This window comes from Sorex araneus, chromosome 3, assembly GCF_027595985.1.
Source record: "Sorex araneus isolate mSorAra2 chromosome 3, mSorAra2.pri, whole genome shotgun sequence".
Lineage (NCBI taxonomy): Eukaryota > Metazoa > Chordata > Mammalia > Eulipotyphla > Soricidae > Sorex > Sorex araneus.
This window is the reverse complement of record NC_073304.1, coordinates 93,481,397-93,497,833: the sequence shown is the minus strand read 5'-3', so window position 1 is coordinate 93,497,833 and position 16,437 is coordinate 93,481,397. Positions and strand designations below refer to the sequence as shown.

Here is a 16,437-nt window from a genome sequence, read left to right as displayed (position 1 = left end):
TCTGTCTATGGTAGTGATTATCTAGTTATAGCTTACTATCTAAATATGTCTACCCATCCACCCATCTGACCATTTTTACTAGAATTATTAATATAACTCACACATTTCATTTTTTCCTACTGGTTTATTATTTATCCTTGCCAGTATTTTATAATACTTTATTATGTCATTCATATTGTCTCAGATTTAGTTAGTTCTCTCTGGCTCTTATTGCTTGTAATAGCCCATATTTTGAGTGATTTCTTATTTTCTGGAACAGGAAAATATTCAGTCTCATCTTCCAATATACCTTGTCCCAATATTGAAATCATCAATTTCTTGAGGATCATTGGTTTCTCTTGGTGGGAATGGTGTTCAGTACTAAATCCTGAGCATTAGCTTTCCTAGCAATTTTCAAGATGCATAGTATTATTCAAATGGACACTTAGCTAAGTCTCTGAGAGGATATGTAATCCATTGAATCACACAGTCAGAACTAGGGCTTAGATTTAGATCATTCTCTTCGAAGCACCATGCTTCTTTCTATGAGGTTGTAACCTTTGGTCATGTCCTTTGATTTTCCTTCCCCCTTTGGGGGAAGGCTGGGTGTGGTTGTTCTTCTGTTCTCCTAAATTGATAAAAAAAAGTTTGCTGTTATTTAATTTTTGCAGATAAGGTCCTTGAAATTAAAGATCCATGCTGTGAACACTGCTTCCAAGAACTTGGAAAGGCAAAGCGGGAATGTCAAGATCTGAAAAGAAAACTGGAGAAATGCTGTAGGCATCTTCAGCACTTAGAAAGGAAACACAAAATTGTAGTGGAAAAAATCGGAGGTTAGCATTTACAGTCACACTGCTACCAGAATGAATCTCCCTGAGCTTGGCTGAAATGTTCAAATGTCGTTTGTTTTTTCCTTTTAAGTTAATATAGGCATTGATTCTCATATGAGGATTTACATGAAAAAATTTAGACTATTTTTAACCAAATTAATGCTGAACTCAAAAGGGTAACTTGAACTCTAATAAAAAGGTCACATTTCCTTTGTTTTTGATGGACTGTTTATGTTTCAAGCAGTATTCCAGTCACTGGAGAGATAGCATTGGAGTCAGGTAGGACTCAGTACCATTCCTTAGAAAAGCTTATCATTAAGGGAGGAGGGCAAAAAATAGACAAATATTTGTATCTTTGTGTGCTGTTGGTAGGAAAAAGTACTAATGAACTCTTCTTCCAGTAAGAGTTAAGAAAAGTTTGGCAAGTCTTTGCTAAAGAGAGCAGTATTCTAGCAAAGAGGAAGACAAGGCATGTGGGTCTGGTCTAATCTTCTAGTTTATTTTTCATGGACCTTATGCCATTTCTCCTTGTGCTTTAAGAAAGGAAGCTGTTGTACTTACACTTTGATTTGTTTTGTTTTTGTTTTGGGTCACACCCTGCAGTGCTCAGAGGTTAATCCTGGCTCTGCACTGAGGAATTACTCTTGGTAGGTTTGAAGGACCATATGTGGTGCCAGGGATTGAGTTTGGGTTGGCTGTGTGTAAGGCAAGTGTCCTGCCTACTGTACTGTCACTCCAATCCACTACTGTTCCTGAGGCCCACTCTTACCATTCTTTTTACACTTATTCCCTGTATTCTGTACACGTTACATTAGAAATACTCAATTCTTGAGTCAGTCAGGAAGTTTACTGCTGGGCATTTACCTCTGTTATTATCACTCTGTGCTATTCTTTGCCCTCTTGTTCTTCATTCAGCCGGTTCTTCCTTATCCTTCAGGATTCACCTGAGAAACTGCCTTATCTCTGGAGCCTTCCTTGATTTTCCTGAGTCTGGATTCTATTGGCCCTTTCTCTGTGTCCACAGAGCACTGAACTCCTCTATTACCATCTGTATCTATTTTTCACTTGCTTAATATGCTCTCCAACCAGTTAGATCCCTGAGAATTATGGTCATGGTGCCCCCTACACACCAGCAGTAATAAAAGCTTGAATGAAGAAAAGAATACCCCCACGCTGCAAAAAATCCCAAGTAATAATATCATTAGAGCAGTCCAGATAACTGGGCTCACTGTCATCTCCTGCTTTCCCACATTTACCTCCTTCTTGCCTAGATAGCATGTTAGGCCTGAGTCATTCTGCTTCTAATCTTGCTGCTTTGATCCTTTCTCCGAAGGGCATCTACAGTGACCTTTTCCAAAATGTCAATTGGGCCATGATAGTCTTGACAAAAGCCCTTCACTGAGTGACTGACAAGTCAGTGTGAAATGCAAACACTTCATTTTACATTGTTGTCAAAGCCCTTCTAGCCCTTCAGCGGGGTCTCCTCACACTGCCCTCTCAGAAGAGTCTAGGATGGTTTATAGTCTAGTCTGCTTATTTCTCTGCACTTTCATGTTCTGCTTAACTAAGATATCTGTCTTTTCTAAATTAAAATGACAAGGACAGTTGATATGACAATTTTTTTATAAACTAATCCATAACACTTACACCACATCATGCTCTTTTGAGGCTCTTATGTAATTACTTGTAAATAATCCAGGAGAGTTAGTGCTTAGTTCAAAACAGCTGTTAATGAGGAGGTAAGGGTGTGAATGGGAGTCATTTGATAATGTGATTTTATTTCCCTCAATTATAAATCTATTAAGTGATAATATTTTTATATGGCTACTGCTTAAATTCCATTTTCCATGGTCTGGGTAGCAGTTTAAAGATATGAATGACTAGTTTTAAAATGTACGGATTAGGGGTGGGGAGGTAGAACAGGGGTTGAAGCACTTGCTTTGCATGTGACTGACCCAGGTTTGATCTCCTGGCACTCTGTCTGGTCCTTGGAACACTGCCAAGTGTTAACCCCTTAGCACTCACAGAATGTAGCCCAAAACCCCACATCCAGTTCCCCATGAAATGTACAGGTTGTATTAAACATTGGTATCGTAAAAGGAGCTGTGCATTCACTTCTTGATTTTATTATAATCTCCAAAGTAGGAAAAAGTTATCCTCATTTAGTAATTTGCCTCAACTCTCCCAACTGGTAGGCAACAGAGCTAAGATTTAAACCTTTGTCCTTCTCAGTCTGAATTCCTACTCTGGCCTATATATTGCATGGACTTTATTAGTCTCCTCATCCTTTTTAAAAGCTCAAGGAATTGAAGGTCTCACATGAATTCTGAATATGGCAGCTGCTTCAGCTTTGTGTTTCCTTTTGTATAGAGACACTCATTCACTGGCGACTTATCTGAGCCTAGAGAGTGCAGCGGGGGCCACAGAAAATCTGAAATTAGAAAACTGATTGTATTTCTTTATAGAGTTCCAGTCTAGGTGGAAAGCACATGCATAGGAAACAACTGGAAACGTAGTCCGGGAATGTTCCTAACCCAAAGCAAGATGGGATTGGGTACAGATTTGCAGTGCTGGGACCACAGAACAGGGTATTCTGTCAAGAGGGAGCGACTGGGGATGATTCCATCTCCTCTATACATACTTGTGTTAGGAACAGAATGGAAAGAAAGACTGAGGGAAATAAATAGATTACCAATATAATATTGACTTTTCCTTTTAGAAGAGAATGGCAAATTTGTGGAAGAATTAATAGAAGAAAACAATGGCATGAAGAATAAATTGGAGGAACTGCAAGAACTTTGTCAAGTGCCACCAAGGTAGGGTGTTTTTGTTTTACAAGAAATTGTTTATTTCTCCTCCTTGGCCTTAGATTAGAAAACTGAGATGACCAAGCACAGGTGGGAAGGGAGAGGGGACAATGAAGAGGTGACAATGAAGAGGTGAACCACAAATGACATAAGGATAGGGCTGGAGGGCCTCGGCCACGATGGTGGTGGGATGTGGTAACTGTACATCAAGAACATAAATGTTAACACTCTAGTGAACTTGTTGTCTAAACTAAAATAATAATACTAATAATGACAAATTATTTATTTCTAAGTATCTTCAACTCATTTATATCACATCAAACCCATACCAAGCATAGCAAATATTTCATCTAGCAAAAAGTATTCAGAAAAAAGTCTTCCCAATCCCTATCATGGAAGTTGCTGTGCTCACATGTAAAAGTACCGAGGTGTGAACAGGTCGCTTAAGATAAACATTTCCCCGTGTCAGTAGGCAGTTCCTACATCATGCTTTTTAATAACAGCATAGATATTTCAGCATGGGGGTGTTACCTAGCCAAGTATCTATAACACTTAAGTTGCTTCCATTTTTCTGCTTTTTAAAATAACTGTTAGATGACTTGACTTTCATATGAATTTTTTGGCACGATTCAGTTTACTTTATTAAAATATATACCAGACATTCTTTTCCCAAACGAAGTTTTTCACTTTTAATCTGTTTTTGCAATTAATGCTTTATTTTTAGGTCACTATCAGAGGGGGCTATTGAAGACCGTTGTCAGCAATACAGTGGGAAAGCCTTGGAAGAACTTCGTGGGCAGTACATCAAAGCCGTAAAAAAAATCAAACGTAAGTCTTGAAAGATAAACCCAAGATTCTAACTGATGATTTAAATCTTTTGTTGTTAAATATCTCAGTATCAACTAGCAATTATGCTTTTGTTGTATTTTCCAAATTACTTTGTACTGGGATCTCACCTGTTTTTAGAGGAGATCTTTGCTTGATATCTTTCCAAATTATGCAATAATGAATCATTTTCTTGAAGTGAAATCTTTTGGGGGGCTGGAGCGATAGCACAGTGGGTAGGGCGTTTGCCTTGCACGCGGCCAACTCGGGTTCTAGTCCCAGCTTCCCATATGGTCCCCTGTGCACCATCAGGAGTAATTCCTGAGTGCAGAGCCAGGAGTAACTGCTGTACATCGCTGGGTATAACCCAAAAAGGGAAAAAGAGAAAATCTTTTAGAAATGACATGAGGTTAGAGTCATTTGTATATTGTTGATGAATCTTTTTTTTGTCATTGAGCACATTAATATTAACTAAAATTTCATAATCTTATAATTTAAATAACTGGTATCCAAGTGTCTTTGATTTGATTTGATTTCTTTCTTTCTTTAGTTGTTTTTGGACTATGCCTGGTGATGGTCAGGGTTATTCCTGGCTCTGTGGTCAGGGATCACTCCTAGAGGTTTCAGGGACCATATGGGGTTGGCCATGTATGAGGCAAGAGCCCTATCTGCTATACTGTCTCTTTGGCCTGGGTTGTTTTTTTTTTTTCCTTTTTGTGTCACACCCAGTGTTGCTCAGGGGTTACTTCTGGCACTCAGAACTACTTCTGGCACTGTGCTCAGAGGACCATATGAGATGCTAGGATTGAACCCAGGTTGACCATATGCAAGGCAAACTCCCTGTCTGCTGTACTATCACTCTGGCCCCAGAGTTTTTGCTTTTAAGTTCTTGTGTGCACATCTGTAACTAGAGAATCATATATAAAAATATATACTATAGCACTGAAGTTACTTCCCTGACCTCTATGTAATTCTGAAATTAACAATTATTTCCCAGCATAAACTTTTAAGGGCTATGGAAAATGGGTCTAGATAGAAGTTGTTCTGTTGTTTCTCATTTTGCTATTTGATTAAACCATAAATTTAATTAACTTCAAGTACATTGCAATTCTAGATAATATGACATACCCTGTAGAACATCTGTCTGGTTTATATCTCCCAGTAGAGTACTTTTTGGGTTTTAACTACAATATTGCAGAGAATCTGTGTCATTCCAGGACAATAGCCAGTGCTTATTTAGGAGAAATTTTCTTCTTAAACTTCCTTTACTATTAATAAAATAAATAGGATAAGTCTTTGGAACCAGATATAACTGGTAGAACTTCAAAGTCGTGTAGATATTTCAGAAAGCAAAAGTAAGCCCTGAGCACTGCCAGGAATGCTGCCAAAGCCATATTCTCTTTGTGACTTTCAGTTTGTGTTTTAGTTGTTGCTGGTGCTGAGAGGCAGGACATGTCACTACCAGCTCAGTTAAATACTCAAAAGTGCTGCTGAAAGAAAGCAGAATTGGAATGCTTTTTGCTTCTATTATCTCTTTATTTCCTTCCCTTTCTCCTCCTCCTCTTCCTCCTGCTCCTCTTCCTCCTCATTTCTTCCTTCTCTCTTTCCCTCCTTCTCCTTCCTCTTTCTTCCTCTTCTTTCTCCCTCTTCTTTCTCCTTCCTTTTCCCTCCTCCTCTTCCTCTTCTTCCTCTTCCACCTCTTCCTCCTCCATCCCATATATGGTGCTGAGGATTGAGTATAGGTCAGCAGTGTGCAAGGAAAGTGTCTTACTTGCTGTACTGTCTCTCCAGCCTCTATTTCTTTACTGCTTAGCTAGACATAGATGTACATGATATATATTTAAAATACATGTTTCTCTGTCTTGTTAATAAATTTTGTTTCTGCTGTAGCCTCTTAAAATATGAAGGAACTTCTCTTGTGAAAATGCTTTTTTCCATACACAAATATCTTCCTTCTCAAGGGACTTTTACATTTCTTCTCCTTTGAGTCTGTTGATCTGAAAAATACCCCATTTTAATGACTGTGGGAGTGTATAATTTTTAAAATATGCCTTAGATCGTTTCATCTCCCAGAAAGTTGGTTTGAAGTATGCCTCTTGTGTTTTTTTTTTAAACTGCTTAATAAGCATGCACTCTGTGGGATTTCTCCATTCATATCACCCCTCTGCACCCCCCCACCTCCAGGTGATATGCTTCGTTATATTCAGGAGAGTAGGGAAAGAGCCGCGGAAATGGTGAGAGCAGAGGTATTGAGAGAGCGGCAAGAAACCTCCCGAAAGATGCGCAAATATTATTTGATTTGCCTCCAACAGATTCTGCACGATAATGGAAAACAGGAAGGGTAAGTTCCGTCTAAACAAACAGTGTGTCCTGAGAGTACCAGGACAGGGTGCTGTCATTTTTTAAGCATTTCCCTTCACCACAAGATTAACTATTTCTATGTGAGAGGCCTGTAGCCATGCCACCCGAAATGCTGGCAGAGTCACCGGGAAAACAAATCCTGGGGCTCAGCAGACTAATTTTTTCCTTTAAGCTCTATTAACTTAATATTCTGGAACTCCCCCACAGGGCTGAGAAAAAGATTATGAATGCCGCTAGCAAACTGGTTACAATGGCAAAACTGCTGGAGACGCCCACTTCTAAAACTGCTGAAAATGCCGTGAGCAAGAGAGCCGAGTCAGGTACGCCAAAATGCATCAGATGAAGGATTTCTTGCCCCCTTCCGTTATAGATGATAGTGAACATGCCCAGGTGCAGAGAGCAGGGTGTGTAGAGCAAGAGATTTAGTTTATTAAGTTGCCTTTGTCATTTAAAGTTGGAAATTTAACAGAAATTTGTTAACACACACACACACAAAAAGTGGTGCGTTCCCAGTTTATGTGGTCTGGGCTGAGCATAACAGCTGCTCCTCTCCCTAGAAATGATAGAAAAGACTTTTAAAGCCAATAGAGGAAAAGAAGAAATTATAGTTGTGAAAAGTTACAATGGCTAAACCAAAACCTGAGAATGTCCTTGACAGTGAGATGCTGGTCTAAAAAGATGGTCCAGAAGCTCAGTTCCAAGCTAGCAGAGGACAAGAGCAATGAGTCGGAGCGAGATCAGGACTCTTACAGGGTCAAAGGTAGCATGTTTTAGAAGTAGCAAGTCTGACGGTGCTAGTAAGGTTCTGTAGCAGCAGTCATCTGGACCATTACCCTCTTTATATTTCTCTTCCTCCTCTCTGTCCCCCTAGTCTGCAATTGCTCTGGGTAAGATCAAAAGAAATGATGTGTGATGTGTCCCCTACAATAATTCCACATGCTCGGAGCTACTGGATCTGTCTTCCAGAAGTTCAGTCCATCCCACTCTATTTCCAACACCTTTAAAAGGATCAAGCAAACCCTAAGCATAGAGCCAGGAGCCATCCCTGAGCTTCCACCTTTGATTTGCCATTTCCGCCCCTCCCCCCACACATACCTCGTACCTCCCCGCCATGGGAACACAGACTCCACATTTAGAACATCCAACTAATTGGTGTTCGACTAAAAATAATTACACCATTATAGAAAGCCAGCACCCAAAAAGACACCAGACTCAAAACAAGCAACAAAACATATATCTCAGGAAATCGAATTAACCTGACAGATGGAACTTAGAGAAGTAGAATATTCTCAGAAAAGTGAAAGAGGAATATCGTTGCACAAATTGTCTCTATGCTATGATTTTGGCCCTCTTCAAGGAGAGGATGTAGATACTAATAACTCTAGATTTTGCTGAAAGGCTCCAGAGTAAAGTATGAGGATTCAACGTTATGACTTGGGGGTGACTGGAGAGACAGTGCAGCAGGCAAGGCCTGCTTGCTTTGCACACGGTACACCCTGGTTCATGTCTTTGACACCGCACATGGACTCCTGAACTCCAGGAGTGACCCCTGAGCACAGAATCAGGAGTAGGCCCTAAGCACACTGGGGGTGGCCCCAAGACAAAAATAAAATAAAATTTAAGGTAAACTAATAGGGAAAGATGTAGAAAGTAACTTAATTTTTTAGTGGAAAACTTGAAAGAATATGCTTTTCATCTAATAGAATCAGGAAGAAGTATTTAATGAGTAAGCGTGATTTATAGGGAACAGTAATAATAGGTTGAATACTAGTAATCATATTAAATGTGAATGGTATAACTTATTAGAAGATCATAAGTTAAAAGTCTCTGAAAAGGGCCAGACAGATGTACAGCAGGGAGGGCACTTGCCTTGCATATGGCCACCCTGGGGTCACTCCCCAGCACCCATGTGGTCCTCCAAACACTGCCAGAAGGAATTTTTTAAGCACAGAACCAAAAGTAATCCCCCCTGCTATTAAAACAAAGTCATTGAAAATGTAGATTATTTTTTGAAAATTAAAGATTCAAAAGAACGGCTGCTTCTCCCAGAAAGGAGCATAAATTTAGGTTCCCATAACCATGCCACCAGACTCCGAGCCAGAGACTGTTTCCACTCGGGGCACCCCTGAGGGGGGCGGGTGAGACCCTTCCCCACCCCAAGGGACCCAGCTCCGGTAGCTGACTTCCACTATCCAGTGCCTCTCGGAGAGCCCTGCAAGCTACCGAGAGTATCCCACCCGCATGGCAGAGCCTAGCAAGCTCCCCGTGGTGTACTGATATGCCAAACACAGTAACAATAACAGGCCTCATTCCCCTGATCCTGAAAGAGCCTCCAATCGTTGGGAAAGACGAGTAAGGAGAGGCTGCTAAAATCTCAGGGCTGGGACGAATGGAGACATTACTGACGCCCACCCGAGTAAATTGAAGAACAACAGGACAACAGTGGTACAGTGGTACAAAGATTCAAAATAAAGAATGGGGAATGGTATACCAAACCAACAGTGTTGATAGTACAGAAATTGTAGTTAAATTTGGCATTAGGTAAATTAGAATAAGTGAGATCTCCAGTGGAGGCCAGGAAATATGTTCATGTATTAGAGCATATATGTTCAGGTTATCTTGTGGCACCCAAGCAATGAAACTTGAGTCTGCACCATGAAGCGAGTCATCACCAAGAGCTGCCCAGGACCAGCCCTGTCCTCCCCAGCACTGCTAGACGTGGACCCTACTTTAAAAAGTGGAGGGAAAAGTTTTCTTAAATGAAAAAAATATAATATTAAGGGAATAGTCTTCAAGAAAACCATAATTGATTTCCTTTTGTTGGTGGTGGGGGTCACTGTCACTGTAGCACTGTCATCTCACTGCTCATCGATTTGCTCTGAGTGGGCACCAGTAACGTCTCCATTGTGAGAATTGTTGTTACTGTTTTTGGCATATCCAATATGCCATGGGTAGTTTGCCAGGCTCTACTGTGGGGACGAGATACTCTTAGTAGCTTGCCGGGCTCTTCAAGAGGGGCAGAGGAATCAAACCCAGGTTGTCCGAGTGCAAGGCGAACGCCCTACCTGATGCGCTATCGCTCCAGGGGGTGGGGCTGAGATAACAAATTTATGTTTAGTTTATTTTCAGTTGACATAGCATTATATTAATTTTATATGTACAATGCAATGATTCTCTATCTGTATACACTTTGAAATGATTATCATAAGTCCTTACCATCTATTACCAGACATAGTTACAAGCTTTTTGTATGTGATGAGACCTTTAAAGATTAAACTCCTGGCAACTTTCAAATGTAACACTGTATAAGTACAGACACTATGCTGTATATTACATCTCCATAACACTTTTCTGTGAGTTTCTATCTTGTTTCTCATATATTTCACCCTTATCTACTTCTTCCTTCTGGCGGTCTCATTTTATTCTGTGAGTTTAGTTTTACTGTTTTATTTTCCTCAGAAATAGGAGGTAAGGAGATAGTACAGGCTGTAAGGCACTTGCCTAGCATGTGGCTAGCCCTGGTTGAATCCGGGTACTGCCTGTGATACCGCAGCACTGCAGGGTATAGCTAAAAAATGGGAAAAATTTTCTTTTCTTTAAATAAAATATTTAAACTATCAGGTCATTTTTCAGTTTCACAACTGGATGTTTATTTAAGGAAATAGTTTATACTAATTTGAAAACCTGTGCACATTTTTGTTCACAGCAACATTATGTTAGTCAAGGTATGGAAATAATTGAGGAAATAATCATGATGAATGGATAGAGATTATACAGTGCATGCACATACACAGGAATGTTACTCAACTATAAGAAAGATTAGTATTTTGTGACAAGATGGGTGGACTTTGAGAGCATCATACTCAAGTAAATTAAGACAGAAAAAGAGAAATACCACTTAATTTTACTTTAGATGGAATCTAAAAAGCAATACAAATGTAAATATGGGATGCCCAGGAATAAATGTTATTTTGGAGTCAATTAACTCCCATGTTACATAGCATACCATCAATTGTCTTCCAGTGTCTCTACAAAAAAGACTGCTAAATAAGCCATACAATGACATAAAGGAAAGAGAAAAGCAATATAGGATTATTAGTTATGCCTCAGTTACACTGTTGTAGGAGTGGCTCAATAAACCCTAAGCTCCCTGTGGGAGCAGCAAAGACAATCCAGTGTTATCCAACAAAAACCAGTTTGTATTGAAAAAAAAAACACCTTTAGAATGTATAAATCTGATGGAAGTACACGAAAGTTTGGCAACCTCACGATGACACTGGGGTAAGGAAGTGTGTTTTTTTTTAAAATTACTGGAAAACTTGAAACATATTTCAAGAATCTACTTGTTTGATGTTTGCAAATATTCAAATGAAGTCAGGGGCCAGAGAGCTTGTAGAGAGGGCAAGGCTCTTGTCTTGCCGATGGCTGACCTGGGTTTGATCTCTAGTATTCCATATGTTCTTCTGAGCACTGCTGAGTGTGGGCCCAAACAAAACAAAACAAGACAAATCAAAGAAAGACACAAAAATTTTACTTGTGAATTTTAAACTATTATCGTAACTATGTAAACTTTAAATATAAAATGACCATGGTATATAATAAGAAAAAAGTGTTGAGATTTAGATAAACGATATGCAAATAATGTCAATGGGAAAAAAAAAACCCTTTATTTCAGACTTCCGTTTCTAAAGTCTAAATGAGATATGCTCTATTCCTGAAAGTGTGTGGATGTATGTGTTGGTTTTATAAAGGTAATGAGATTTTCACCTTGCATGTGATCAACCCGGGTGATCTTGTTTTTGATCCCTGCACCCTATGTGGTTCTCTGAGTTCTGAACACAGAGCAAGGAATAATCTCTGAGCACTGCTGTGTGTGGTCCAAATAAAAAGAATAAAAAAGGTAATGAGGTTCTTGTAGTCAAGTTTCTTTATCAGAAATGCTATATTGGACATCCAAATAAATGGCTACATTCACTGCAATAGAAAATAATAGATCAAATGAATAGCAATAGTAATATATTAGATTTTAATAATAAACTTACTGAAGTGTATCTAATGGGCATTTGTCAAGGAACATTTTAAAATGGCCAATGTTGATGAACTCTTGAGATTGATGTTTAAAATATGTATGTATTCTTCCTCTTCCGTGTTAATTTTTTCCTAATTTTGTATTCCCCCAACTTTGTGTTCCTTTGTATATAGTAGCACTGCCTCTGACTTCAGAGATGCTGAATGGAATTGAAAAATCAAAAAGAAATGTCGTGAGTCAGAATATACCCTGTCACACTGAAAGCAAACCAAATGGTGTAAAAACTGTGCCCAGGAGTATATGCGACCAGGCCCCTAAGAGGAGAGCTGCGTGTAACCTGGAAAAGCGGTTGGAGGGCATACAGCATGGGGACACCAAGCAAGTGGGTTCCAGAGGGTCACACAGAGACCTCTGGTGTGCCTACAAACACCTGGATGCTTTGCCAAAGGATGTTCTTCCTACTGTCCCTTGCGAAAGTGAAAGAGGTTTTGGATTGTACCAGAAGACAGACTTCAGTGACACTGGCTCAGAGTCACTTCTTTGTTCAGCCACATACTCCCTTCTCAGATCCAGTAGAAACAAACCCTTACCTAGATATACCCCTGGTCTTCCTGAGTCAAAATGCACACGTACAGCTTTTCCAGGTCCTAACGAAAGACTTGGCTTAAAAGTATGTAAGCATCTTCCATTATCAGTAGGTGGAAATGAGACCGCCGAGGAAAATAAAAGTGTGGGTGTTCAGGAAGCTCCAGTAAAGGACAGAGGGGACCTTCATAACTTTGTGGGTGAGCCTTCCAGGCATGCCACTCCACCCTGCAGTGGTCAGGAAGTATCATATCTCTTCGGCCGGTCCCAAGAAACACTGGATCCACACGTTGAGTCTGTTCATTCCAAACAGTTTTCAGCAGCCAGCAGTGTGTCAGTCACCGAGAAGAATATGAGTTGTCAATCAGCGACATGGCAGAGTGGTCGGGCTCTGGACCCGGGAGTAGAATGCATGTATTCCCAGCCAGAGGAGACCAGCAGACCCGGGCACCCACCTCATAACACTGGTCTGTTGACATCAGATATTAGGAAGCCGAGCTGTGCAGTACCATCGCCCGTGCACCGGCTGCCTTTGAGAACAGCAGTGGTGCCTCTGCTGAGCCAGCAAGATAGTGGCTTTGATAGCCCGTTTGTTAATTCAGACTAATTGCTGTGTAGTACATAAGAAAAGTCACTAATATATTGAGGAAAACTGGATGGGAAGACTTCATACTGGAAAAAAAAAATTGTGGCCTCTGCTTATTTTGAGATGTTTTGATAACATCTATCAATCACATGAGTAAAGTGTTCTCATAAAGTTACTTTGAGATATTAATGTTGCCTTAATCTTCCAAAGGCCCTCGGTGTTTGTGTAGTCTGCTTCTGTGGTGCTTGTATTTTTTACTAAGACATCTATTTTTTTATGCCTCTGAATTAGTTCCTTAGGCAGTGTTAAATTATTTAAATAAACTTGCATATGGTCTGTAGAATTGTTATGAATTATTTTGTAATTCATAATGGGCAGTGTTGATGTATTTGAAACTCATCCCCAAACTGCAGTCTTTTATGATTTGTATTTTAACCAGATACATTTAATTTTTGAAATGAATTCTCTCTAATGAAGCTATTATAGAATTATCCTGTGTATACTTTTCCTGAAATTACCTACTCAGAATTGTAATCCTCGCTGGCAATTAGTGGAAAAGAGATTTTACAAGAATTGCTACAACAATCAGAGCTGTGTTCTGGTTTATTAATTTCCTAAATATTGGTCAATTTCTTAACTGACATTTGCATTAGTTAATGTGACATTTAAAATATCCTGTGACATCTAGATGCTTTTATGCTTTTATACTTTTTTATGGCTTAATGAAATACTTTATTATTATTTATTAACAATATTAATAAATACAATGACATAAAATTTTGTTTTAATTTATAAAACTATATTAAATAAACTTTAGGATCATATAAAATGATATTAGATCCTTATGTTTATTATAATGGAGTGTAGATTTATAATCTAAACTGCATTGAAATGAATGACCACCTAAATACTTTGTTTCCAGCTGAAACCATTTTCAGATTCCCAGAGATGTATATGAAAGTTTTAGATGTATACAGCTGCTTTCTGAAAACAGTAGCCGTAACTTTTGTCTCATTCCCAGCAATGTTAAGAACGTTTTCTAGGTTGTTCCAGTGTTCTTTTCAAGCAGGCTAACTTAGAGGGTAGTAGGATTGCTGTCATGATGCATTACCCTCCTAACAATGCTCTCTTAACTGCAAGAATCAAAAATTGAAGCCCTCAGATCTAGGAAGCACAGTCACTTTAACTGTTGATGGCATGTGAATGAGCCTGAAAAATGGTACTGAGTTTCAGAGCTTGAGATGACATGCAGTTAGAGAAGCCAGCATCCACCTTTGCAGCAGTCTCAGTTTGAATTCTGGATGACTCAGTGCGCCTTCTCCAGCTGTTAGGCTAACAGAAAATTCCCACACCTACCGCATTATGTTCCGTGTTGATTTACTTGGTGCTAGACAATTAAAACTGCAGATGAGTGAATGGAGAACTTGCTCCTTGTACATGTACTTTTTCATCCTTGTATCTAAATTCTCAGTCTCAAGGTTGAAATTTTTCAAGTTTCTTGATTTTTGCTATTTTTATTATAGTCATTTTATTTTTTTAAATAGATAATTTTGAAAGGATAAGATTACTTTATTCCCTATGCCATACACAACAGCCATCAGGTCTACATGGATTAGAATGCAAATAGGGGAACTTCCCAGTCCAACTACCATGGGGGATTTATAGCATCTGAGTGTGATGTCAGAAGGAAGAAGTGGGAGCTGCAATGATGGAGTCTGTAAATCTAACCACTTCATGTTTCTCTTTCTTTTTTTTTTATTGCTGGATTTTATTTGCCAGTATGTTAAGATTTTTCATGTGGATGTTTCATGTAAGTGACATTGGTCTCTTGTTTTCTTGTGCTACCTTTGACTTGCTTTAGTTACACAGTAATACTAGGATCTTAGCGTAAGCTGGAATATTTCCCTGCCTGTTTCTGAAGGCATTTGTGTAGAGTGATATTTTACTTTTTTTAACTCTGCCTAGAATTCTCTAGATGAAGCCATCAGACCCTTCAGAGACCATTCCCCAGTGCTGCCGGAGGCAGGTAGTACTGAGGGTTGAACCTCGGGTCTTGCACATGATTGGTTTTTCTTCTACCACGTGAGCCATCTTCCTGGGCTCCCTTTAGAGTGTTAAATATATAACAGGGGCTGGGGCAGTAGCACAGCGGGTAGGGCATCTGCCTTGCACGCGGCTGACCTGGGCTCGATTCCCAGCATTCCATATGGTCCCCTGAGCACCACCAGTCGTAATTCCTGAATATAGAGCTAGGAGTCACTCCTGTGCATTGCCAGTTGTGACCCAAAAAGCAAAAAAACCACAAAAAAACAAAAAACAAAAACCCCATAACAAATCCAAATATTAAAAAACATTTAGAATGTTAAACATGTAACAAATTTTGTTTACTTATTTTTGGTGCTGATGACCAAGTTGAGCTTAAACACACAACATGTGTGCTCTACCTCTGAACTACATCCCTGGCCTTAAAAAATGTACAATACAGTATTGTCACTATAGGCACCATGTTGTGCAACCGATCATTGGAATTGATTCATCTTACATGACTAAACTTTATGTCCATTGACATGAACTCTCAGTTCCCATCTCCACCCCATTACTGCATCCTAATATTCTGTCAACTGTGATTCCACTCTGTTTTTGAGTTTGACTGTTTCAAATGTCTAGTTAAATGAGCAGCGCACAGCATTTGCCCTTTTGTGAGCTGTAGTCTTTATTCAGTTTATGAGCACCTGGGTTTCTCTCTCTGCAGTTCTTTTTTTCTTGAGTATGGGTCACTCTTTCCTATCACTTTATATGCTTCATGAGTGTGTGGGAAATGAGTTCTTACATAACCATGGCAGCTCTGGATTTGATCTTTGTTCCCCTGAGGGAGGTTGCCACCAGTTATTGTTGCTGTTTTGATTTGCTTGTTTTGTAATTTGACTGGACTTAATCATCAAAATCTCTTTTCTGTGGTGTATGTCAGCTGACTTCTCTACCTTAGTTATTCAAACATATTTTAATTTTTAACTTGACATTTTAGGGGATGCCCCATCCATCTGTAGAGTTTAGATGGTCTTTAAATTCTTGGCCAGATGTTGTGGCTCTCAGCCTGGAGTCAGTAGCTTCTACCCTCTGCTGGTGTATCCATGGTAGGGTGCACAGTCAGTTAAGTCTACTAGTCTTCCCTCCACTTTCCCTTTCGACTACACAATTTTTTTTCTTTTTGGGTCACACCCGGCGATGCACAGGGGTCACTCCTGGCTCTGCACTCAGGAATTACCCGTGGCCGTGCTCAGAGGACCATATGGGATGCTGGGAATCGAACCCCGGGTTGGCCGCATGCAAGGCAAATGCCCTACCCATTGTGCTATCACTCCAGCTCCTCACAAATATATTTTGACTACAAGCAAATCCCAGTCAGCCCAGGTGATGGAAGATGAGGTCCTCCCA

General features: G+C 39.6%; 1 protein-coding gene across 1 annotated transcript in view; it reads left to right on the top strand.

The window, feature by feature from the left end:
- The window catches only part of CEP152 (centrosomal protein 152), a 103,871-nt gene extending 90,205 nt beyond the window's left edge, over nt 1-13,666 (top strand). Inside the window, exons 22-26 of the mRNA XM_055132063.1 lie at nt 3,529-3,625; nt 4,341-4,444; nt 6,626-6,782; nt 7,010-7,122; nt 12,008-13,666. Coding sequence (XP_054988038.1) covers nt 3,529-3,625; nt 4,341-4,444; nt 6,626-6,782; nt 7,010-7,122; nt 12,008-13,023 — 1,487 coding nt within the window. The 3' untranslated portion in view covers nt 13,024-13,666. The remainder of the gene's footprint in view (nt 1-3,528; nt 3,626-4,340; nt 4,445-6,625; nt 6,783-7,009; nt 7,123-12,007) is intronic.
- Nucleotides 13,667-16,437: the final 2,771 nt, after the last annotated feature.